The following is a 26,463-nucleotide window of genomic DNA, read 5'->3' as shown; positions in this document are numbered from 1 at the left end:
CCTCTTGGCATGGTCCCAGTCTTCAGTGTTTCCCTTCACATGGGAGTGTGAGACCACCTCCACTTTGTTCCACCCCTCCTCTCAGTGACTCCTCTCGGTCGCAATTCCTCTTACATGAGGTGCACACGCTGATGAATGAACGGCCCAACTTCTCCCTTATTCCCGACTTGTATGGAGGTCTCAGACCTATCCTAGACCTACGAGGCCTCAACCAGTTTATCAAAGGTTGAAGTTCCACATGGTCCCTGGGAACATTATCCTGTCCTAGATCCTGAGACTGTATGCCACCTCGACATGAAAGACGCGTACTTTCACTTGCCATCTCCCATCCGCACAGGAGTATTTCATTTCTAGCCAACATCTGTACTTCCAGTTTACGGTCTGCTGTTTGGCCTTTCTACAGCCGAAGGCATACCTAGTGTGTCGTAGTCGCCACACACCTCCGCCGACTTGGATTGCTTCTCTGCATCTGGACGATTGGCTTATCAGACATCCACGACACCAAGTCACTCGCGGTGGGCATCGTCAGGGACCTATTCACATGTCTAGGCCTGATGATCACTATGAAACATCACTCTGGTTCCCACGCAGAGTAGACTTCCTAGGGGCTATCCTGGACTCCGAGCTAGCCAGATCGCTTACCACAGCGCAGTTTCGGCGATGGCACGATCATCCGGTCTGCAACTTTCCCGACGACCTTGGCTCGCCCTTGTCGGTCCCGCGGTTCCATGGCTGCTGACAAACACGCTACGCACCCCTCTCTCAAGTTCGGCTCAAATCGGCGTACCTCGCGGACGGGCCCTATGGTCACGATAGTCACCATCCTCGACACCCTAGGCTCCCTACACTGTGGCTAACTCCCTCCCTGGTGGGGTAGGGATGCCGCGTATCCCGCAGCCCTCACTGTCCTGACGACGGATCGTCATCTCTCGATCAGGTGCTCACTCGGTAAGGGGTCCAGCCAGCTGCCGCAGTGGCGTCTCAGTGTTTACAGCCAGCACAACGGCAGTCCACAACAACCTGGGAGGACATGGTCCTCCTCCTTTGTCAGAGGCCATCCTCTCTGGGACCTTTGCATGGCCCACTCAGCAAATCTGTAGCATCTTTCTCCCGGCTTTGACTCAGCAGGTCTTTCCTGTCTCATGAGTGCTCGGCCGTGCTGATGTCATGCATCTGTTACCAGCAGTGGGATTTTTCCCACATATGGCCTGTTCGCTTACCACAGAAACGGATGACCGAGGTTCTGCTCCTCGCAAGGTCTCTCTCGGACGATCTCGGACGCTGTCCTCATGCCGTGAAGGCCAACGCCTTTATGCTTCCCACCATCCCCCGGCTCATGGTCTGCTCAGACTTCGCATGGGCAGGGCGTGCATCATCATGTCACTCCAGCGTCGTCGAGGCAGCGCTGATACGCCAGTTGCTTGGCCTGTCAATAGCCTACTCAATTACCCTGCCACTCCACCCAGACCTCATACCTCAGGACTGCGGCAGATTTCACCGCCCGGATGCGTCTCTTACCTCATGATGTGACCGCTACGTGACTATCACGATAGCAGGAAGCCTTCACCTGGTCCAACGTACCTGGCCAGTGGAACGTTTCTCCTACAGGTGCGACACGCTCAGTCATACTCTATGGTTTCGAGGTTCTCCAGGGCTTGCAGCGCATACACCCTTAAGTACGCCGCCCAGCCCAACCTGGCCTCACCGGTCTAACCAGACATATGTCTCTTCCGTTCGACCCATTAGCGACCTGCTCGCTGTTATACTGTCTTGGAAGACAAGCTTCCTAGGAGCCGTTACGTCGGCCAGACGAGTCTTTGAGCTCAGGCTTTATGGTGTCGAGCCAACATTCGTTCACAAAAACAGGGCCAGATAGAACCACACCTGGCTTCCTCCCGAAGGTGTTTCGGCCTCTTCATGTTCACCACACTACAACGCGATGAGGACAAACATTGCACTCCCTGGACGTTCTGTGGAGCACTCGCACATTTATGTCGAGAGGACAAAACCATTTTGACTCGCCCCAACTCTCGGTCGCGAGTAGCTGGCCGAAGACAAGACCCTACTTGTTTCCTCTCAGAGGATCTCATCTTGGGTGCTTGCCGTGCACGCACATTTGTTTATATTTGGCTCACATTTCCCAAGCCACTATCAACATGCGTTCTACCAAGTCAGGCTGATCTACCCTTACTAACCTCGTTGTGTACGACCCACCGGATCTATCTGCGCAGCTCTATGGTCCTGGCCATCCTGTGCTTCGCATTATGCTCTGGTTCAACAGCACGGGATACTGCGCCTTTGGTCAGCAGTTTTGCATTCTGCCATATTTCACTCCGACCCACCGCCTACATAAGGCCTTAGGGATCACCTAACTTGCGATGGTCTGAGCAAGCACTCAAAGAAGATAAAGACGTTACTCACCTTCTGTAACTGTTGTTCTTCGAGATGTGTTGCTCATATCCATTCCACACTGCCCTGCTTCCCACTTCAGAGTGCCGCAAGAAGGAAACCGAAGGCGGCTGGTCGGCAGGAGTATATATCCGGCACCATCAGCGGCGGCGCCACTTGCCGGGGGCGCCTGCCGACCACCGGAGTATTGCTAGGTAAAATCTTGCCGAGAACTGCCGCGCGCGCGCGACACACCTAACTTGGAAAGGAATGAGGCAAGCACATCTCGAAGACACAGTTACAAGGTGAGTTAACCCGCTTTTATTGTGTTAGCTGCTTTTGAAATTTCAAGGGACTATCCTTTATTCCAAGGAGTCTATCTAGGACGACGACTAATGATGGACTTTATCGGAAAAGAGGAAAAGCCATAGGCCATTTCAAGACCTAATTCCACCAACAGAACTAGGATATATACCAAAAGGCAAGAAGAATAATGGATATACTGATATATATATATTATTTAATTTGCTATAATATTTGTAAGAAAGTCTGTGTAACCATTAATATTTCATACACAACGCAGAACCTATACTTTCAGTAAAGAAATTTATTCTTAAATTAACGGGGGAGGGGGAGATGCTCCAACAATAAAGCCTCGAGTGATAGCATGATGTATGATTCTCTCTCTAAACTAGCTGCTTAAATTCTGAAAAGAATGGCTGGGTCTCAGCAAACAACAGCGTACAGGATTCAACAAGGTGCATAACATTTACTATTAATGGCCATCACAGTTCTGTGGTTACATATCTTCATGAACTCAGAGGAAATTATGGTGAAACACTAGTCAATTTATTTGGTGTTGTCAGGACAGCTTCTGAATATTCAGTGAAGGTAGCCATGTGGGTCATAATGGTATGCAAGTCTTAAGACTGGTCAGTTTCCCTGGCTTGAATAGCTCCAGACTTTATACCATTTTGTCCAATGAGGAGAAGAATCTACCCTATATCATTGTACTGCTTGTGACCAACTGAGCAGGCAGCAATGACTTTTAAGCTGCTTATTTTTTAATCCAACCTTATTGAAAACATACATAAATGAATAGAGCTAACTGCTACTCCACTATCTTGGATAACAATGCATATTATCTGATAGTATTATACATAACTCCTCTCTATTTTTAAGAGTTTAATTTTAGGATATGAAAAAAATCCAGTTGAATGACAATTTCTCCATCACTGGCTTGATATTTGTTTCCATTTGTTTAATTTGTACGGGCTGTAATATGATCTATGTGTGATTTGGGCAGCAAAGTATCTGAGATTACAGTGGAATCTAATTATATGTGATTCAAATGCTGCGAGGCCATCATGCCTTCCCAAAGTAACTGATATCTGGAATCATTTTCAGAAAGATATGTATCAATTCACGATTATAAATTCTCTTACAGGCTATAATGGGATTGCAACTTTGTATATTATTATATATTATATTATTATATTATTATTTTATTCAGCTAATAGTTGTATTTTCTCTGATTTACACGGGTTAAAAAATAGAGTTACTGATGCTTTGTAGAAAGCGGATGGGGCAACTGTATCAGTAGGAATTTGGCAATTATTCCTTTTTATATAGTAAGTAATCTTATGCTGCATAAGGCTTTGGGTATTTATTTATCAATCATTTTCTGTCTGTTTGTCTGGCTATTAATCTGTCATATTATCCAAGGCAGCTATAACACTGATACCAAATGCCTTCAGGCAGCCTTAAGTTACTATTCTGTCTAGTTTCTCTTTGATATCTGATACAAATTCTTTTTTTCTATTTTTGTCTTTCAGGTTTATCATTCAAGACTCACTGTTGAACTACCTGTGTGCTCCAGTTTTCAGATGATTTATTCTTTGGTGTTTGTGTTCTATATTAGTGGAGGTGAGGAATTTCATACGCCAAAAGCAGATCCAACCCTGTCATTTTTAATTTCAAGCTAGACTACAGGATCGGATTTTATTCTTCATGAATTCCCTTCCACTTATCTCAGCTGGATGTTTCCTTCTTTACTGGACATGTTGATGCTTTTGTTCCTTAACATCACACTTTATGTGGAGAAGACTAAAGATTCTCTCTGCAACAAACAAAAAAAAAACCTAGGTGCATGTTGTAAACAAAGTAATAAAAGAAATGACCTTTTCTTAGAAAATCAGTGTAATCAGAGTACCGGGAATCAACAGCTAGCCAGCACTCTGATCACTAATCAGCCCTGGGGTGTACCTGCCTGTGTTCTAATTAGAGATTAGAAGCTACCATAGAGAGCCATGCCGGATTAGACTAATTTGGCACCCAGCTAATTAGAATGCACCTCCTTCACTACTTACTTATTTAGATGAGGTTTTCTGATTAGGTGTCTTCTTTGCATCGTGTGTAAACCTTTGAAGCCAATGGTTTCATAGATACTTGATGAAACATTAAATGAGAAGTGTCCTTCAAGCTGGAAAACTCCCATACGTTGAATCCTGGTAAAGCTCCACTCTCAAATTTGATATAAGTACGCTTAAAGTAACCCTTTCCCAGCTGCTGAGGCGGCTAAGGGAAGAGAAGCTATACATCGCGAGTCCCATTTCTTTCTTATCTTATCATTTCCCAACCTTTTGAGCAACATACTGCTTCTTCAGTACTTTTTCACTCAAAGTTTACCCAGAGACCCCTGCTAGCCTGATTTCAGTCAAGTTGGCATAACTGCCTTTATGCTATATTTCCAGTTAGGCCTAACATAGGGAATTATGGTCTAATCCCATAACGTTTTTTGCTCTTCCTAATTATTGCCTGCATGTACAGTTTTAAACTGAGGTCTTAAAAAACCCTCTGAAAAGCTAGCTCCAAGCATCAGTAAGGCTTTCAGTGCCATGAAGGGATCAAACTAGATTACTAACCAGCTGCTGGTGGAGTTCTCTGAATATATTGCTTCTTCAAAGCCACATTCTTGGAGGCTTATGCTGGGCAGTTATGCCTAGACAAGCTTCACTGCCTGCATCCTAAGGTACAGAGACCGTGGGAAGGGCAATAGAGAATGAGCCCCAACAGCAATGAAGAGGACCCAGGCTCTCTTTCGAGGATACAGTGACACCAAAGCTGCAAGGATGGAGTGGGAAGATGAACCTGGGTTTGTGCATCATAGAATCTCAGAGTTGGAAGGGACCTCAGGAGATCATCTAGTCCAACCCTCTGCTCAAAGCAGGACCAATCCCCAGACAGATTTTTGCCCCAAATCCCTAAATGGCCCCCTCAAGGATTGAACTCACAACCCTGGGTTTAGCAGGCCAGTGCTCAAACCACTGTGTGACATATGCACAGAACTGTTACTGATCAGTGATGTTGATTTCTGTTGGTGGTGCCTGGGGGAAAGGGATGTGTTTATATTTTATATCCGTCTTGAAACTGAACTTAGATTTAACAACCTTGGACATATGGAACACCTGGGAGAGCTGCACATTCTCCATCCTGATTGGCTGTGTTCCTGGAAAGGGTTTGACAGTGATACTCAGAAATCTTTTGGCAAATGCACAAATGCAAGACTCTGATATTAGGAATTAACTCACCTGTGGTTCTTCGGTTTGAGGTATTCCTGCTATTGTCAAAATACCAGGAGGCGCAGCCCTTTAATAATGGCAGCTGAAATGCTGCTTGTAAGGAAAGGGACATATTCTTTAGAGATCCTAATTGCAACAGATCCTTGCTCTTGGGCCTAGGCTCTTACACATGGCCCCGGTGCAGGTCCCCCAGACTGTGTTTTTGGGGTGGGGTGGGGTGATTGGCAGCTGGGGGGGGGTCTCACACCAGTTCTTGCCGTGGAACATTGGCGCCCCCTGTTGCTTCAGCAGCCTGTCCTTGTAAGGGAAATTGCTTCCCCAGGATCTCTGTATTGGCTACCACTGGCCTCAGGGATACTGAGCTCAGTTTGAACCATGTAGTTTCTTCTTATCTCTTATTAACAAAATTGTTCTTCACTAATCCTCTGGCACTTCCACTTTCTAAGCTGAGCCTGCGGGTGTTTGGTGCTGGTGGTGGTGCGCTCACTAGGATGGTGTTGGGTGCTGTAGAAAACACTATAGATAGGTAGGAGTCCATGCCTCAAGGCCTTTCTTGCATTGAGAGCTTTGGTTCCAGTTGGCCCAGGACCTGACACCATCTACAGGCCTGAAAGCTCAGCTCCTTGAGCTGTGGGCTCCTGCTGTGTGGCTAAATCCGGCTCAGTTCAGCAGCTCTGCTTTGCTGTGTTTACATGTGGAGTGTTTCTTTGCAAACAAAAGGGCTATGAAATCTTTGAGCCTGGAGCACAGTCATGAACTGGAGAGCTACAGCAGGACGCAGGCTGCACCTCCTCTGCCAGCCCCCAGTCAGCCAATGCCTCTGCCTGCTAAAAACACCGCATGAAAAAGCCTCCCTTTTGTAGCTCCGCTTCCATGCTCTGCAGTGAGGTGCCACCCGCTCTGCCAGTTCATACAGTGTGGGAGCAGCTTGATGCCCCAGGCCACAAGTTGTGCCTTGGCAGCTGGCACACTGATCTGCTAACTCCATGGGTCTTCCTCGTAGATTACAAGTTCTCTAACCCGTTCATGGGTCCCCAGGGGAAATCCTGCCTGCCTCAAGGGGACTCTCCACCTAAGTGGTCCATTACCACACCTCCTGTGGAAGGGCAACCAATCAGGGTCCCTGTGCTTGCCTCTTTCTTCAGCAGATGAGACAATCCATTACCCCCCTCCCTCCTCTCTGTACACAGAGGGCTAGAGGCACTGGGCCCCCATTTGGATTCCTGTCTCCTCCATGGCTGCGTACTCGGGTTTGTGGGGTTGCCGATTTGTTACTCTGCCGTTAATTGTTTTTTATCAAACTTTTTTTTTTCTAATTTTCATGAATTTGTTCAACCCGAACCCTGCCTGCATCAGCCAGTGTGTGCTCTACAGTGGCCTTCTCGGTGTGAGTCTGGAAGTGCAAATCCAGGGTCCACATCGCAACACCCCCATCTTACACAGAACTGAGAGACCAATTCCAAGCCTTTGTGCCAGGAGCAGGGCCCATCTCCATTGCCCATTTCAAACATTTTCAACAGGCTCCTCTGTGACTCTTCCACTTGGAAGGAGCATCCCACTTAGTGTCCTCCAAACCCCTCCGTCAAACTCCACTCTGCCGTGGCCTCTGAGAAACCCAGCAGGGGTTAGGCAGCCAGTGTGCTGAGATCTTTGTATCACATGCTGACCACTAGTGTCTCCCTGTTTCCTTGTGCTCCCTATCATGCTTCCCCAGGAGTATCCAGGGCTTTGAGATACCTGGCCACCACCTACCATTAGCGTGAGGAAGCCATAGGCCAGCTCCCCAACTCCACCTGCCCAGCAACACAGGTAATGCCCTCTAGGCTTAAACAGGCCCTGCTCTTTCTCTCTGGGTTAGCGGTGGGCACACTCCAACTCCCGAGCATCTCCCTGGAATGTCCAGCCCCTGATCCACTGGCCCCTTGCAGGATTCACCAATGTCACTAACTGGCTGATCCCAGGCAAGCACATATGGTCCACAAGACCCCCAAAATGGTGAGTAGTCACAGGGGCAGAGTAAATCAGTCTTCCCGGACCCTGCTGTACACTGGGCATGTGGCTCTTGGGGAGAGCCAGCACTGTAGTGAGGGCCTGATAATCATTCCTATCCCCACACTTTCCACAGGATGTGATCATTATGGAAGATGTCTCGCTGCTGAGGTTCAGCAGGGAATCAAGGGAGGGTCTTCTCCAAGACTGCGGCTTCCACCCTGGCCCCTATGCGGCTTGCCTGTGTGCAGCAGTGGTCCCCCCCCCAGCCCCTTCCCCGCCCCCGTGACGGCACAGTGGTGCAGGAAAGTTACCGTTAATGGAGCAAGAAACAAAGCAGCTCTGCTGAAGGACCTGTGGCAGTGGATTTCTCAGTATCTCCATAAGTTTCCTGGGCAATCCTCTGAGGGAGATTCCCATTAAGTGAGGGAGTCAATCAACAGGCTGTTCCACCTCTCAGACTAGGCATGCGATGGGAGACAAGCCTGCTTTCTGCAACCTGCTTCCCCCAACAACTTGCTTCAGCAATTCCCCAAATCAAATCCACTTACCGGGGCCTCCTCTCTTGTTTGCGCTTCGCCAAGATCTGACAGCTGTAACTGGCTAGCCTCTTCCGGAATAGAAAAGAGCTCCTGGCTGCATGCCTCTCTGTTCTCCAAGTCATCCTCTGCCTCTGGGTCCTCCTCCCTGTCCACATCCTCATCCAAGATTTCTTCCTCCTGGCTCAGTCCACTCTCCACTGGCACACAAGCCACCAAAGTATCCACAGTGCTCTTCGCAGTGGATGTGGGGTGGCCTCCAAGTATCGCATCCCGCTCTTCGTAGAACTGGCAGCTTGTGGGCACAGCACCGGAGCAGCGGTTTGCCTCCCACACTTTGTGGTAGGCGTTCCGCAGCTCCTTCGCTTTGACTGTGCACTGCAATGTGTCTCTGTCATGGCCCTTTTCTGTAATGCATCATGAAATCGGTCCGTAGGTATCATAATTCCTATGGCTGGAGCACAGCTGGGACTGGACAGTCTGCTCTCCACAAATGCTGATGAGGTCCAGCAGCTTGGTATTGCTCCAAGCAGATGATTGCCTGGTGTGTGGAGCAGGCATGGCCACCTGGAAAGATGTGCTGAGACCACTGCATGCATCACAGAGCAAACAGAAAGGGGACTTTCAAAATTTCAAAGGAATTTACGGAGTGGGGATGATGGTTGGTCACCTGAGGGCAGGGCAGTAGAGTTCAAACCGATGGCCAGAGAGGTGACAACAGGCATTGTGGAACACCTCCCGGAGGCTAATCGTAGCACTGTAATTGGCCACAGTGTCTACACTGGTGCTGTAGCACCAGTGCAGAAAGCTGTACGCCTCTCATTGGGGTGTTTTTTTTTTTAAAGCACTACAACTGTGCAGTTTCTGTGCACTAAGCGGCTTGGCAGTGCGTACAGCTTGGGAGTTACAGCGCAGAAAGCTGCTTTACTGCACAGAAACATGCCATTGTAAACAGGGCCTTAGATTGTAAGAGTCTTGGGGCAGGACTGTTTCTTTGTTGTACATTTGTGCAGCACCTAGCACAATGGGGCCCTGACCTCTAGGTGCTTCCATAATGCAAATAATCAATGATAATACAACTGGTGTTAATTGGCTGTCTTGTTGGCAGTAAGCTCATTTGGAAGGCTGAATGGACTATTGAGCAACTCCTTTCACGCCTAGCTGGGTGTGGTCTCTCCAGTTTGGAACTGGGGCACGGTGGTGGGAGCTGGACTGAGGAAAGCTTGCACCGCAAAGGATTGCTCCTGTTTCCACTAGTGTCAAACCAGCACACTTAGGGTATGTCTACAGTGCCCATGTTACAGCACGGCCATGACATGGGCAGTGTAGTCACACTTTATCGCCGGGGAAGTGCTCTCCCAGCAATTAAAAAACTCCACCTTAACGAGCAGTGGTAGCTTTATCGCCGGGAGCCCGACTCCCGGCGATAAAGCATTGTCTCTACTGGCACTTTTCAGAGCTAAAACTTTTGTCACTCGGGTGGTGTTTTTTCACACCCCTGAATGACTTAAGTTTTAGTGCTGAAAGTGGCAGTGTAGACACAGCCTTTGGAGCTGTTTGGCTGCTAGAAGTACGGGGTAGAGTTGGTGCTGGCATTACGCAGGGCTTTGAGATAGTGGCACAGGGAGCTGTGTGAGCAGATGGTGGGTACACGGCAGCATAGGTGCCGACTCTGTGGGTGCTCTGGGGCTGCACCAACAGGCAGCCAATCTCCCCCCGCAACCTCCTCTCTCTCCCAAGCGTGCCATGTCCCCGCTCCTCCGCCTGCCTCCCAGCGCTTACCGCCACCAAACAGATGTTTGGTGGCACTTAGTACTTTCCAGGAGGGAGGGAGGGGGGAGGAGTGGGGACATGGCATGCTCAGGGGAAGAGGTGGAGAAGAGGCGGGGCAGGGGGGCAGGCCTTGGGGGAAGGGGTGGGAAGGGGGTGGGGACTTTGGGGAAGGGATGGAACGGGGGCAGAGCGTAGTGCAGGGGTGGGGTCGAGCAACCACCGGGAACAGTGGAAGCAGGTGCCTATGCATGGCAGCTGGATCTAGATGCTGCAGGGTGTTGGATGTGTTGGCTGGAGCCCTGGGAGGCGGGAGCTGGTGCTGGTTGGGCTTGGTTGGTAGGTAGTGGTCAGCAGCACACAGGATTAAGCATTGGGCCACTGCTGTCCGCATGTGATGCTGGTAGTGTGAGGAGCCCATTGGTAAGTATGGCTGGTGCTGGGGGTGTGCGCAGTGGTGGAACGTGTGGCTGGTACTGTGTGGGTCGAGTGGTAGCAGGAGGCTGGTGATGTGTGCATACCAGGTGCTGGGCGGCAGGTGGGAAGTGGCACATAGTGGCTAGTGGCTGGCAGTGGCTGAGGACACAAAGTGAATTGTGGGTGCCTGGCACAGCAGGTGGTGAGAGGCCCTGGCTGCAGGGAGGTAGGGCAGGGGGTGCAGTAGGGTCACTGTTTGCAGACGGCATTGCCTGGGCAGGGGGAGCATGGGGAGGGTGGGCTCTGTGTGGCACTGAGGAGCCTCTTCGGCTGCTGGGTTTTGTGCTGAATCTCCCTGGAGGGGAGGAGGAAACTGTACCGTCCTTTGGCCCGCTTTGCAGCTCTCTTTGCGCACGCGCTACTAGGCTGTGGGCGGAGGATGGAAACTACAACTCCCAGAAAGCCCGGCCGAGCGCGCATGCGTGGCGGAGCCATCTTGAAATCTGAGCCGTAATCAAAGAGCCCCAGTGGCAGGAGGCGGATAGCGGAACGTGTCGTGGCGGGTTGCTGCCGCCTCACGGCCGGTCGCGCCCTGCCCTGCCCTGCCCTGGGGCCGCGCGCAGCTCGGGCGAGGCCCCGAGATCCAAGCGGGGAGCTGGTGGGCTAGGTCAGGGGTCACCAAGGGAGGGACTGTGGGGTCAGGGGGACTCTGGGGGAAGTTTGGGGGGGTCCCTAGGACAGACTGAGGCGTCAGGGGTGTTTCCCAAGGGGGTCAGCCTGTGCGGTCAGGGGGACCCTAAGGTGGGGTCAGGGATCCCTGGTGGCAGTTTCTGAGATTGGGGATCCCCAGGGTAGGCGGCAGCCTGTGGGGTCAGGGATCCCTGGGGGCAACCTGTGAGGTAAGGGGGATCCTCAAGGTGGGAAGAGCCTGTGAGGTGAGGGGGTCCCAGTGAACGCCCCCAGGAGATATACTGAGTGAGCAGGGAGGAGTTCCCCAGCACACCTGGGTGTGGGTCTGGGTGCTAAAGAGGAAGATGAGGGAAATCTGCCGGATTTGCGCCCGGGAGCTCTGTGGCAACCAGAGACGCTGGATATTCCACACGGCTGCCAAGCTCAACTTGCAGGTGCTTCTCTCCCATGTCCTGGGCAAGGAGCTCTGCCGAGATGGCAAAGCTGAATTTGCTTGTAGCAAGTGTGCATTCATGCTGGACCGCATCTACAGGTTTGACACGGTCATTGCTCGCATTGAAGCCCTCTCCATCGAGCGTTTGCAGAAGCTGCTGCTGGAGAAGGATCGCCTCAAGTTTTGCATTGCCAGCATGTATAGGAGGAATAATGAAGACTCTGGTATTGATGACAAAGTTGTTGGGGATGTGACTGTTCACATTTCTGGCCTGCCTGATGTCAGATATACAGCCCTTCTTCAGGAGGACTTTGCCTATTCTGGATTTGAATGCTGGACAGAGCATGAGGAACATATCCCAGAACTGCACAGCTGCCATGCCTCAGAGAGCATGAGTAACCGCCCAAGGCGATGCCATGGCTGTGCTACATTACGTGTTGCAGATGCTGATTATGAAGCAATTTGCAGAGTCCCACGAAAGGTGGCCAGGAGTATCTCTTGTGGTCTTTCCACCAGGTGGCCAGCTAGTGTATGCAATGAGGAATCTTCTGTATGTGAACCTATAACTGCTGACTCAGCAAGTGCCAAGGTGCCTGTGGAAGAAGAAAGCATGGAGGAGGGGACTCCTGGGTCCTCTGTTGAATCCTTGGACACAACGGTTAAGGTCAGCCCTCCACGACAGAAGGATGAGGAAGCAGACAAAGGTGCGAAAGGGAGTGAGAAGTGTGATGATTGCTTGGATGCCTATACTACTCCAAACTTGTCATTGTATGGGAATAGGTTGGAGCTAGCCCTTAGTCTGATCAAAGCTTTTGACTACAAGCCTGTTCAGAGTCCCAAAGGGAGCAGGTTACCTATTCCAGTGAAATCCATCCTGCTATGTTCCAAGCCTAACCATGACCTGGTGGATGGAAGTGCTCTTCTTGGCTCAGTGAATGCTGGTTCTGGTTTTCTCAGTGCAGCCACAAAACCCTTTCCCTTGGAGCTTTCTGACCTGCAGGAGCTGTGGGACGATCTTGGTGAAGATTATATGCCGCTTCGGATACAGGTAGAGGTCAATATGCAAAATTTAGTTTAAAAAAAATACTGACCCTGAGCCCGCTGTGGATTCAGATGTGCTGAGATCAAATGGATAGCTAAATGTAGCCAAACTCAGGCTAGGAATAGGTAGCTGGCTTTTTAACTGTTTTAACTGTACCCCCTCTATGCAATCAGTTCATTTTCCATTACCAGGTATTGTCTTCCTACTGTGTTTTGAATAAGTGAGCCCCTCAGGGGCTTGATGCCTTCACCACGCTCCTGCTCGCTCTCTCTGCTTCTCCTTCCTAAGACAGTATACTAGTGTGGGTTTGCATTTTAGTTTGCCTTTAGTTTCCTACCAAACACATACTGCTATTTTATTTTTCCTTGGTATTCTCTATAACTTGGTTTAAATTTATATGTTCCACTAAAGGAAATATTGTAATCTGCCAGAGACCTCTTCTAAGTGCTGATTTCTTTTGGCCTTTATAACTGCTTTTTTCTGCTGTATCAGGAATTTTCCTCCTCTCAGACAGAGTCCTAAACTATAATCCTTCTCAGGATCTGTCCTTAAATGTACACAGCGCACAGGGGTTCACTGGTATGTTACCTACAGAGACTGTCATCTTTGAGATGGATTTGCTTCAGTGGATGATTTCAGGGCTAGCATTCTAGATACTTGGTTTGTCTCCTGATCCTTTAAAAAGTTCAAGTGATTAGTGGCAGATGCCACCAAAGCATCTGTGTGTTGAAGACCCTGCTCTGAGAGGAATTTCAGGTGTTTTGCCCGCTGTGTAGATTCCAGTCCACTTATAGCTCTGGATTTTCTGTTTTGCCAGGCTTTAAAATCCTGATTAGCATGTGGCCAGAAAACTACACCTGTAACTACTTTACCTCTTTTGTTAATGAATAGAAAGCCCCAGTCAGCTTCAATTAAGGAATATCCATGTCAGTATAATTGTGTTCACATTAGCAGTCTTGCTGTCTAATGTGCCTGCTCGCCTTAGGGACTAGAAAGATGCTTATTTATTACTATGGCAACTGTAGCTAGTGGATACATTTCCTATTCAGTGGCTGATTCTTTTCCTAGTCTGGCATTTTCCAGAGGCCTGTACTCTTCCGCCTCAGCTATGACATGGCTTTATTGACAGACTAGAAATTGTGCGATGGAGGAACACAAACTGACAAAAGCAACAAATTGAAGATCTGCTGCAACCGCCTGAAAAACCTTCTAGCGAGGGCCAATGCTGCAGCTTCTGCCCTGTCCTACAGTCTCTATATCCCTGACTGCTCATTTTTCATTACTGGGGACATATGTACAGTATTAAGAATAGGATTTTTTTTTCTTAATGCACATCTTTCAAGAGTGGAACAAACATTAATTTGTATATGGATTTAAATGGCTTGGCTTTCTCTCATGTCTTACTATCTTTGTTATATCTCAGTTACTTACAAAGGGTTTTCTAAACTCCAGCCTTTGTCACATGTCTGTTTCTGCAGTGATTCATCATATTGAATTTGCAACTTCCCATTTCTTACCATGGCAACAAAATGTTATCACCAGCACTCCACAGATTTTAGGGCTGGATCTGGCAGAAGGAGAAAGCTCTTACTCATGCTCTAGGTGGCTTTAATGCTAGAAATGGAAAGTCTGACAGTTGCCAGCAAATAGTTTTTGTATAAATGTCTTTTTCCTTCTTTTCCCCAGTAGGAAAACGATTCTTCAGGAGCCAAATATTGCACTCATTCCATTAACGTGAAAATCCGCCAATCATAGGCGCTGCATTTCTCATAGAAGCTGATATGCTTCTTGTCTTTGTTCCTTGCCTGGAATTTTAGGTTCAATCATCACAATTACGATGTCTCACAGCATTAAGATCTGATAGGCAGATGACTTCTTAGGCCTGGTTGGCACTGGCATTTTCTGCAAAACATCAAAACTGCTTTCAGCCTTGCAGCTCCAGAGGCAGTAGCAAGAATGCTAGTGTAGACTGGCTGCCAGTGTTTTCACCACTGTTCTGTGCAAATCTGCTCTCGGCAGGGTTAGACAACATGGTGGTTATGAAAGACAGGTGGGCAGTCTATGCTAATGCTGCTATTGCTGCTGTAGGGGCACTGGTGGGGAGAACTTAGAAAATGCCAATGTAGAAAAAATTCTGGGGTGCAAAGATTCTATTTTTGGTACAGTTGTGTCCCAGTAATGAAGAATTAAGGATGATAGATCCCAAGTGCCAGGACTTGGCTCTTCTAAGTTGGTCATGGCTCTCTCTCTTAATTTTCTTGTGTGTGTCAATTATTCAAATATTTCAATTTTTTAAAAGAATGTAATTGGGGAGGAGGGAGAATTTATGCTTTTCCTTGTGCCTTTTCAGCTGCCTAACTAAAGAGTTACAGTCTGCCTCCTGTAAGATGTGCTAGCAGCAGCCTCTGTCTGTGCTTAAGGGCCCCTAGTCAGGCCAGGGAGTACAATGTGCAGGGATGTCAGAGTGCAGAGCTTTTTTAAAACCTTACCCGCTGTCCATGGCACTTGTTCAGAAGTGATTGCTCGTCCCATCACTTACAGCATTAAATATGCTGTCAACCAAGCAAAGACTCTTGTCCCTGCTGAGAACTAGATCTAGACAAAATTTCTAAGCTCAGCCAAAATGATCTGTTTTAAATGTTTCGGCTCTTTTATTTGGGGCAGCATGTTAGGCTATTAAAAATTACAAAGGCAGAAGAACTGAACAAGTGGCCAGGAGTTGTTGATTTTCTAACCACTAACTGTAGCTGTGACACAGCAGCTAGCTGATCTCATCTAGCTATGACTGCAGTCAGTGCTTTGAGCCACTTTTAGGTTTTTATTGTTCAGATGCAGAGGGCTCCTTGTATTGCTTTCCCAGCAGCCTGACTCTTGTTAACAGCCTCCTCATAGAATATGGGACGTTCCTGGCTATCCGAGTTGCCTTAAGGTTCCTTCCCCATTTTTCTCCTCTTCAGCCCACAGCCCTTGCTGTTCCATCCTTCAGAGGCCATGTGCACTCTCATCAACCTACCAGAGATGTTGGTGCTTAGTATCTCATTGTAACCCAGAGACAGAATGCAGCACTGCCTCTGCAGCTCTTGCTATTTGGTTTATATATATTGCTGTGTATCAGGATCATTGTCCTACCGTGCTGTTTGCTGTACAAACACGGTCCGGCCTCCCAGCCCTGAAGAGCTTACATCTGAAACTGGAAGAAATGCAAGGCTTGGGAGGGGAAGGAATGTTGCGTCCAAGCAAAGTGGTCGCTGGTGCTGGTCATAGGGTTGTAGGTTCAGTTTTTGTCCCCTTTAGCTTATAGAAGAACAGAGGGAGAGCAAATGAGAGGAGGGAGTGAGGAAACAGGAGCAGAAAAGTGGAAGGGGGGATGAAAGAAGGGGAAGAGGATCATTGAGGGGGAGGCCGAGAAGATGAGGAGAGGAGTGGGGGATAAAGGAGGAAGATGAAGAAGAATATCAGACAGAACCAGGAAGGTGAGAACAAACGGGGGTGGGGAGGAGCAGGAGCAGGTTGGAACCAAAAATCAGTCTGCAGAAAGAAAACAATACCCAGCATTCAAAGGCTGAAGAGCAGTGTGCTGCCTTCAGGCATTCAGGGTTTCTCTCTGCTTGCTGTTGCTGGGGAAGCACTTGCTCCTTTGAGGGACCCGTTTCCTATGATCATCAGAGAGGAAAACTCAGTGAGCTAGAGCTAGTCAAAGTGAGCTGCCATGTGAGCTGTGCGTAGGGATGCCTGGAGCTGGCTTTGTCGTCTCAAGAAAGTCTGGCCGAGGCATTCTCAAATCTTCTTTAGTGTGTCCTCAGCAGGAAAGCATTAGTAAATTTGGGCGGCGGCTGCATTTTCCCCGATAACAGTTGTCTGCTGCTGCTGCTACCTGAAAAAGCGCTTCTCACCTTCCAGACAGAGTGGGTTTGAACTCAGCCCCAAAGAGCTTACAGGCCTAATTAGTTGTGAAGGAGGGAGACAGTAAGGAGGGCTGATGATAGACGTGTCAATCAAATTATTATGTAATTACCCAGCGATTGCTGGCACACAGCATGCTGCGCTAAGGAAGGTGTGATTCTTTTTCTTTGCTTTCCAAGTAAATTCATGTCTGTCTTGGCTAACTTTTTCAGGCCTAGTAGCTGGAGCAAGTGGGGGGACCTGAATGAGAAGTATTGGCCTCACAAATCATCTGAGAAAGGGCATTCCATGCGTGTTGCAGGAGCAGGCAACGATATTTGTGGATAAAGTAGGGCATTGAGGCTGGCATCACTGAGAGTGGAAGGGGCAGCGCAGAAGGAGGTCAGCTAAGTTGTGGAGAACTGTGAAGGGTGATTACAAGAATCTTGGGCAGGGCTGGCTCCAGGCACCAGCTCAGTAAGCAGGAGCTTGGGGTGGCCAAGGGGAAGGGGTGGCACATAGGGCTCTTTGGCGGCCATTCAGCAGTGGGTCCCTTGGTCCCTCTCAGAGGGAAGGATCTGCCACCGAATTGCCGCCGAAGAAGAGTGCAGTGGAGCTGGCACCAATCGCAATCATGGCTTTTTTTTTTTTTCTCCCTGCCACTTGTGGCGGCAAAAACTCTGGAGCCGGTCCTGATCTTGGGCTGGACATTGTGTAGATGAGAGCCAGCCGAGTGATTCAAAGAGGGTAAGGAGTAGGTTCCAGTCCTGTGGTGAGGAAGGTGATCTTAGCAGCAGCATTTTGGATGGACTGAAGGGGGTGATGTGAGTGCCAGGGAGGCCCCTCAGAAGGAGCTAACAATAATAGGAAGAGGAGGTAAGGATCTGAACGAGAGTGTTTGCTGTCAGATTGGACAGAAAAGGTCAGATCCTGATGATGAAGTGTCAGGACTGGCTGGGTGTGACGGTAAGGGGGGGCGGCAGCGATTATCCTGCATTATGGGCTAAGGAACTGGTGCTGGTCTAAAGTGAATGGAGTTTCTGAAGGAAGCTAAATTCAGCTCTGGCCATGTTAAGCTGACTGCAAGGCACGCAGGAGGGATAGGATTGGAGTGGGGGAAGTAGACTGGTGAGTTGCTGGCTGGAGATGGTAGTTGAAGCTGTATGAACAGATGAGATCACCCTGTGAGAGGGTGTAAAGGGAGAACAGTGGACCAAGAACAGACCCTTGGGAGGGGAGGAGGAACTGCCAGAAGGTCCCTAAAGGATCAGCCAGACACGTAGCCAGAGAGGGTGGAGGTGCACATGGCAGGATGTTGAGAAGGCAGCTATAAGGAGCAAATATTTTGAAATCCATGTTAAGAGGGCCACCACCACTCTGAATGGAAACCAAGCAAGGACTCAGGCCGCCCGCTTCTCTTTTCTCTCTCCAGAATCTGCCTGAGGACCATCAGCAGCTGACTCAGTGTGACCCTGTGGCGAATGGTCGTGTGTCTGAATCACATGCTGCTGAGCTGCAGGACAAAATCCAGCAGTATGATGCCACCAACAAGGTATTTGTTTACTGGCTGCACGTTCAGCTCCTTGAGGATTCTCGTTTACCTTAATTAGCAATAGTCATGAAGTATCATTGCAGGCACTGGAAGTTGCCCAAACTGAGGTGGTGGTATTGGCCTTCAACCGGGCTAGAAATTGCTTCCTTTCCTATAGCTGCGCTGTGCAGCTTCCTTCTTTATGCCGGTTCTAAAGCAGTGTTTGAAAGACCTTCCCCTGTGCCGGGGGCCTCCATTGGAGGAAAGATGCCTACATCCCCTAGCTCCACCCACTGCCTGCCCCCCCCACTCTGGCTTCTTGGCTGCTGCTTCTCTGTGGCAGGGGTGGCCAGCCTGAGCCTGAGAAGGAGCCAGAATTTACCAATGTGTATCGCTAAAGAGCGGCAGTAACATGTCAGCAGCCTCCCATCAGTTTCCCTGCCCCTACTGTCTCCCATCTGCCAGCAGCACCACTGACCCTCCATCACTGCGCCTCGTGTCTGCCGTGATCAGCCGTTTTGTAGTGCGCAGGAAGCTTGGGGGCAGGGAGAGCAAGGGCATGGCAGACTCAGGGAAAGGAGTGGAAAGGCCTTAGGGGAAGAAGTGGAGTGGGGCCGGGGCCTGGGGCAGAGCCAGGAGTTGAACAGTGAGCACCCTGTAGCACACTGGAAAATTGGCACCTATAGCTCCAGCACCAGAGTTGGCGCCTATGCAAGAAGCCGCATATTAACCTCTGAAGAGCCGCATATGGCTCTGGAGCCACAGGTTGGCCACTCCTGCTCTATGGTGAGACTTCTGCAGGCAGAGAGGGAAACTGCCGTGGAGGCAGCCAGCCTCCTTTTGGTGTGGGGTGAAGGAGGTCAGCCTGCACAGGGGCCCACCCTGGCATGCTTTTAAAGGTCATGAATTAAAAATTAGCTGAACAAGAAGATGGCCAGCCTAGTTGCAAGTTAAATGAATACACATGGGAAGGCATAGCTGGTTTTATATATGCCCATTGTGGTGCTGTAAATTAACTGTAACCGATCAGGAAAACACCACAGAGGTCATTGTGAACAGCTCCATGCAAACTTCTGCTCAGCATGCAGCAACTGGCAAAATTGCAAAGAGAGTTTAGCAGTGTTAAGAAAGGGATGGTAAAACTTAGTCTGTTACTGTGCCCTCATAGACATCAGTTGTTGTCCATAACTGGAACACTTGAGTTCAGTTTGGCCAGCCATGCTCCGGAAGCATAACTTCGAAATAGAAAAGATCCAGAGAGCAGCAATGAAAATGATTAGGGATGTGGAATTAAAAAGACAAGGGCAATTTATTTTCAAAAGAAGCCAAATAAGAGGTAACGTGCCAGGTATATAAATTAATAAGCAGTATAGAGACGGTCATGTGAGAGTATTTGAGGACCACTGTGGTATCAAGGTCATTATAGATATTTACCTTCTCATAATAGAAGATGTTTGAAAGGCGATATTTAAAACTGATTAAACACTTTTTATTAAGCAACTTCATTTGTGTAAGTCACTTCCACATGCTATTATGGAAGCAATGGCTCAGCGGGATTGAGAAATGATTTATCTTCTATTACACTAGTGAGGATGAAAACAAGGAGGTGCTTTGTCATGCATGTTTCAGGCCATAAACCAGCTTTCCCCTCCAGCCATGATGTTGCAAAACTTCTGTGTGGCGGGGGAAGCCCTAATCAGCACGTGCCACTCCAGCCTCCATCAGGGAAATGGGTTGGGGCTGGGCAACTAGCTAGGACTGGCCCCAGCCTTGTTAACTGGGGCTAAACGCTTGGGAGACAGAGAATCCGGAGGGTGGGGCAGAGACCAGGAGGGGAGAGTAGGCTCAGAAGGAGCCAGGAGCCTGCTACCTTGTTGCCACTGAGGCGGTGGGGACCAGACACAAGAATAAGAGCATGGTAGTTGTACCAGCTTGAAGTGGTCCTGACTCATTGGGGAGCGGGCCCAGGAGGCTGAACGTAGCGGGGTGCGGATTCCCTTATGTGGATTTCACTGTGTTGAAGCCAGGATACTGGACCGGATGGACCATGCATTTGCTTGAGTATGGTGTTAACTAAATCCAGGCAGTTACTGCAAGAGTGAGTGGCTGGCTGGATAGTGCTACCTGGAGTAAGGGAGGAAGAGTGTAAATATGTAACTGTAATGCTCTAGCTGTAGTGGGTGAGTTGGAGGGAAAGGAAGTGGTCTCTGGGATACGTAGGTTCCGTTTTGGAGGTTCCAGATCTCCAGGAGTACTATGGGCTGGAGCCTCTCTTCCTCTTTTGAAGGAGTTGGGGAAATGAGTAATAGAAACTGGGAATGGCACTAGGCAGCTGAGTGTCGGAGACAGTATCAGACAGAGTAAGAAGGGCTCTCCTGGTGGATGCGCAAGGTGTTGTGATGCGTGGGGTCGGAGGCCAGGATTCCAGCTCGTCCCTCAGACTGGATCACTGAGGGCTCAAAGCACAGGTGCCGACTTTCCAAAGTGCTGCGGGGGGCGGGGGGGGCTTGACCCCCAGCTCTGCTCCAGGTCCCGCCCCCACTCCACCCTTCCCCCAAGGCTCCACCCCCACCCTGCCTCTTCCCACCCCTGCTCCACTTGCCCCGCCTCTTCCTGCCCAGTTCCGTCCCCTCCCTGAAGCGCGCCACATCCTCACTTCTCCCCCCCTCTCCCAGCCTCCTGCATGCTGCGAAACAGCTGATTGCGGCTGGCGGGAGGTGCATGGAGAGAGGAGGAGACACTGATCCATGGGACCTGCCAGTGGTTGGGAGACACTGGGGTGGTGGGAGTGAGCTGATGAGGGGGCTGCTAGTGGGAGCTCAGCACCCACCATTTTTTCCCCATGGGTGCTCCAGCCCCAGAGCACTCTGAGTCAGTGCCTATGGCTGGAAGTTGGCCTCAGTGCCTGTGAAAGAAGGGAAGGCCTTGCATTGCCTTGTCGCTACTCTCTCCACCCAGCTCAAGAGCAGCAGAGCCAGACTTCAGAGGGAGTCACATTGGTCTTGATGTGGGGAAATAAAGAGGAACCTCTGGGTGCTGGGGACCCAGTATGGTGTGGAGGGATTCTTAGGGACAATTTGAAGTTTTGGGCTTGGTAACTAAACCGTTATGTTCCCTGTGTTCAGTTGCTGCAGGAAAAGCTAAATGAGATGAATTTTGAATTAAAGTCTATCCAGGAAGCATCCCAGAGACAAGATCGTACAATCCAGTGTCTGAATGAGGCCCTGAAGAGCAAAGAGAGTGAGGTAATTAGCACTGTTGAGGAGGGCCGGTGCTGCGCCCTTACATAGGAAATGTGGATGCAGGGAAGCATGCTCTTCTAGCAGCAATTCAGAGGGAACCCTTCAGCCATCCTTGAACCTTGCACATTTCTCCTGTGACTTGTTTCTGTCAAAGCACTTACAACAGGAAGAGGCAATCTGTGTCCAAGACTCCTGGGGAGGTGGGGCTTGCTAACAGTTGGGTGTTCTATCCCCTATCTTGCAGACAGAGGAGCTGTACCATGTGATTGAAGGGCAGAATGAGACCATAGGCAAACTACGAGACATGTTACATAGAAGCCAGCTTGGACACTTGCAGGTACGTCCCTGTGGGCCCCTCCATCCGCCCAGAGATGAGGGGCCTTTGCCTTTAAAAGAAAATTGAAAGGCCTTGGGTATTTCACTGTCACATGCTCCTTCCTTGTTCTGAACAGCTCTTGTGAGCTCATGCTTAAACACTCTCACATTTCTGTTCTCCTCTCTTGTCAGACCTCGGAGGGTCCATCCCCTTCCCAGCAGCAGCAGCAGCAGCACATGGCACTGCTAGATCTGCAGAACACACTCTTCTGCACCCAGCTGGAGATGCAGAAGCTGAAGAGGGCTCAGTGGCAGAAAGAACATCAACTGGCTGAAGCCAGGAGAACTACCCAGCTTCTAGAGGCTGCTGTACAGGAGGAACAGCAGCTGAAAGAGGTGTCGTGGAAACACAATCAGGTATGGCATGCTTCAGCAGTTGGGCATGGCCTGATGCCACATGCAGATGACAGTAAAGTGTTTTTCCATATGAAGAAAGCAAACCACTGGCCTTCATAATGCTTATATTAGCTGAATGCCTTAAGTGGGTGCTGTGCTGTGCATTTTCTTTGTCTTTCCTGTTAGCTTACATTCAGCGGTACGTGCACACAGTCAGTGCAGAGACTGAATACAGTGGATCAGTAGTGTCACTTACTGGTATACTTTAACGGGTGCAAATGTCCTGTTTCTTTTTGTGATGCTATACTCCTGTTTCCCCAGTGGATTAGCCGGGGTGGACTTGAAAACTTCATTTCTGGCTAGAAGAGGGGATTTAAAAAATGGTTCCTACATGCACAGGAAAAATTGTATCAGTTTTAAAGTTGTACAGTCACCAACAAATTTTTCACTTTGCGGAAGTGCAGTTAGGGAATTGAGTGCAGAACAGGGGGAGGGATAGCTCAGTGGTTTGAGCATTGGCCTGCTAAACCCAGGGTTGTGAGTTCAATCCTTGAGGGGGCCATTTAGGCATCTGGGGCAAAAATCTGTCTGGGGATTGGTCCTGCTTTGAGCAGGGGGTTGGACTAGATGACCTCCTGAGGTCCCGTCCAACCCTGATATGTTATGATTTTTTTTCTTCTAACCCTTATTCCAGTTGCTTGTCAGTTTCACTACCGAACTTCATGTGATTGGACCTACTCTGAAGTGACTTTCTGAAGAAGTTAAGAGTTAATTGCGCTGTTCTTGCGCTGGGCACAAAATAATACATAGAACTAAAGAAAGAGGCATGTGGCTGGTATTCCGTGTCAAGTGGTCACTTTGGTGAGATGGGTGGATTTAGAGTTTAAAAATCACTAAATGTCTCTGTGTAATTTCAAAGAAGAAGTAATAAATGTTTGAAAGTTTGCTTTGGTGACTGTGCTGTATAAAACTCCTACTCACCATGTGGGTAAGTAATCAGATATGTGGAGATGTATTAAACTCCATAGCAATGGAGATGGGGAATAGGAACTCCCCACTTAAGACATACTCAGCCACGGTCCACACTGACATCTGTCCATGAAGCTGTGAAAACCCTATCTCCATCTACATGTGTGCTATACATGTACTGAACCCAGCTTCCATAAGCTGAACCACATGGAGATGTTCTTCATCGGTGCTCCATCCATATGCTTGCTGAAGGGTTAGCATCCCCTTCTCCTGCGGAAGGCGGTCAGGCTCCCAGTTTTCTGATCTGAAAGACAGCAGCCTATAACATCTGAACCCCTGTTGTCCTCTCCTGCCCTTTACCTTGTGAGATTCAACAGGATAACATGCATCTGAAGAAGTGGGTTTTTTACCCACAAAAGCTTATGCCCAAATAAATCTGTTAGTCTCTAAGGTACCACCGGACTCCTTGTTGTTTTTAACAGGATAACAGTGGCTCCTGAGGGTGTCTCCATCTCTGGAGTGACTGACTAACAGGGCTTTCTGTTAAGTGGGCATCTTATAGCAAAGAAGTGAGAAGTGTGTTTCCTTTCAGGAGCTGCGTGGTGTTGTGCAGCAGGTACAAGCAGAGCTACAGGGCAAGGTTCAGGAGCTGCGGGCCCTGGAGGGGGAGAAATGCTGTGAGATCCGGGCCCAAGAGCAGCGTGTTCAGCGTTTGAGCCAGAGGCTGGCTCACAAAGAACAGCTTCTACAGGTGAGGTGAAATGATGTGAATTAAGGATTAGCCTCACCTTGGTATTTGGGTGCCTGCAACCACATGACCATATGCAGCTTTCCAGGGCCTGCTCTCAGGGAGATTGGAGTCTGAGGACAGCCCTCTGGCTACAGCCACACAGAGGGATCTGTAGCTGTGGCTGATGCCAGTACAACTCAGCCTGAGGTGAGCCCTGACTGGGGAGGGAATCAGACAGAATAATATTGACCTGACCTGTGGATTCTGCCATCCTTTGAGTGTGGGGAGAGGAGAGTGAACTCAGAGAGAGGTGCTCTGACCTCGGAACTCCCTGCACTGGCTCAGTAATGTTGGTGTCTGTGCTGATGTGTGCTTATGGGGCACATTCAGGAATCCTGGGAACTTCTGCAACGTCGGCAGAGCTTGGAGAAGAACCCTGCGGTGACTGATGCTATGCTGGAGAAGTTGCAGCAGCGAATCAAAGACCGAGATGCTGCTCTGGAGGTAAGGACAGGACATTCCAGCACAATCTCCTCCATCCTTTCCCTGAGCTCAGTCCCTGGACTCTTAAGGGGGGTGCACAGCATCCTTTGTGCTTTACTGTCCCTTGCCCAGGTCTGGTATCCCCTGCTCTCCCTTTCCCTGGGGCTGTCCCCACTTTCCCATCCCTATGGAGTGAGCCGAGTTCTCCCCCGTAGTGTGAAGTAGGCTGCATGGCAAGAGAATTCAGGATGCTGTCCCCGCACGAGGGATTCTTTCTCTATGATCTCTGTCACCTTTTCTCTCCTTGTAGCGAGCAATAGATGAGAAATTTTGTGCTGTGGAAGAGAAGGAGCAAGAGCTGCAACATCTCCATCTCTCTGTGAGAGAGCGGGAGTACGACCTGGAGAGACTGCGCAGCGTCCTGTCCAGTAATGAGGCCACCATTCATGTAAGTGTGAGCCCCTCCTCGGTATATTGTCCCTTGTGCAGTGCACCTCTGTGTAGGTGATCACCAGAGCTCCTGGGTCAGCTTGGCACAGCATTCATTCCATTGGTGTGGCCAGCCCTTAATGCTGGTGCTTTGACTGCCTCATTGATTCCATGGCCTGACGAGACCTCTGTGATCAGCTATTCTGATCTGCATAAAACAGGCCAGAGACCTGGCCCACAATAATTTTAGAAAGGATCTTGATTTTCAAATGGTCAATGATGAAGAATCTACCATGACCTTTGGGAAGTCGTTCCAATGGTTAATTAGCTTCACTTAAAGATTTCCACCTTATTTCCAGGCTGACTTTGTTTAGCTTCAGTTTTCAGCCATTGGATAGTGTTAGACCTTTCTCGGCTAGGTTGAAAGGCCCATTATTAAATATTTGTTCCCCACGTAGATACTTATAGACTGTGGTCAAGTCACCTCATAACCTTCTCTTTGTTAAACTAAATAGATCTCCTTGAGTCTGTCACTATAAGGCATGTTTGCTAATCCTTTACTCATTCTTGTGGCTCTTCTCTGATGAGTGCTTGCTCAGCATACTAGCTGCATACATCCTCATCCCTCCTCACCAGGCAGTTTTCTGATGGCCTCCTGCACCTGGGGAAGGAAGGGGTTAAATTACTAGTTCCATGTGGCATTTCTCAGCTGGATGCTGAGGTGGAAGCTTTCCTTAGGGAGTGAATGTAATGACTGTTCGGGGCTGCACAAAAGGGTAGAAGAGACTGAATAGTTTCAATTCTGTTTACTTAAGTGCACAAGAAGCTACTTGGGCCTCATTGTGTTCCTGGTTTTCTCTTTGGTCCCTAGAGCATGGAGAGCCTACTGAAAGCCAAGACGCTGGAACTAGAGCAAGTGACAGCAACCTGCCAGAACCTCCAGTGGCTGAAAGAGGAAGTTGAGGCGAAATCCAGCTGTTGGCAGAAGGAGCAGGAGGGGATAATACAGCAACTGCAGACCTCTCTGCACGACAGGAACAAGGAAGTGGAAGTAAGGCCCATGCTCCTTGCTGCAGTGCTTCCAGCCATTCTCTCTTGGATGGGATCCCTGAGCACTACTGCCGGGCCTCTGGGCCACTTAGTGCCACTGTGACATCCTGCTCCCCTTGGAGGGGGTGTCAGACGCATTACCCTGATTTGGTGGAGTGTATGGGAGGGGGCAGGGGGCAAACTCATAACCCTGCTCCTCTTGGTGATCCCCCAGTGTGTCACCTTTTAAAATCTCTGTGCTCTTGGTCGCAGTGCGGAGGAGGGAGCACATCAGAGGCAATGTAAAAATATCTAAACTAGCATAGTCCTCAGTTTGAGAGCACCAACAATTGCCAGCTCTGTGGAAGCAAAGGCTCTCTCTACAGAATGGAAGCACAGAGGCACATCAGCCTCTGAGGCCTGGTCTACACTACATGTTTAAATCGATTTAAAGAGCGTTAAATCGATTTAACGCTGTACCCGTCCACACTACAACGCCCTTTATATCGATATAAAGGGCTCTTTAAATCGATTTCTGTACTCCACCCCGACAAGAGGAGTAGCGCTAAATTCGATATTAACATATCGGATTACTGTTAGTGTGGACG

At 49.3% G+C, this 26,463-nt stretch overlaps 2 protein-coding genes across 2 annotated transcripts in view; both read left to right on the top strand.

Annotated features, from left to right (window-relative positions):
* LOC116818148 (myomegalin-like) overlaps nucleotides 1–26,463 on the top strand; it is a 144,658-nt gene that overhangs the window by 53,218 nt on the left and 64,977 nt on the right. The gene's annotated exons all lie outside the window — the stretch shown is intronic.
* LOC142047156 (uncharacterized) lies at nucleotides 11,612–25,979 on the top strand. Its single transcript, XM_075068276.1, has 9 exons — nucleotides 11,612–12,855; nucleotides 18,164–18,283; nucleotides 21,388–21,507; nucleotides 21,749–21,841; nucleotides 22,012–22,236; nucleotides 23,777–23,935; nucleotides 24,305–24,418; nucleotides 24,708–24,845; nucleotides 25,698–25,979. The coding sequence occupies exons 1-9, from the start codon at nucleotides 11,719–11,721 to the stop codon at nucleotides 25,977–25,979; spliced, it is 2,388 nt and encodes a 795-aa protein (XP_074924377.1). The 5' UTR covers nucleotides 11,612–11,718.

The sequence above is a fragment of the Chelonoidis abingdonii genome, chromosome 7 (assembly GCF_003597395.2).
Source record: "Chelonoidis abingdonii isolate Lonesome George chromosome 7, CheloAbing_2.0, whole genome shotgun sequence".
Classification (NCBI taxonomy): Eukaryota; Metazoa; Chordata; order Testudines; family Testudinidae; genus Chelonoidis; species Chelonoidis abingdonii.
This window is presented reverse-complemented; position numbering and strand designations above follow the sequence as displayed.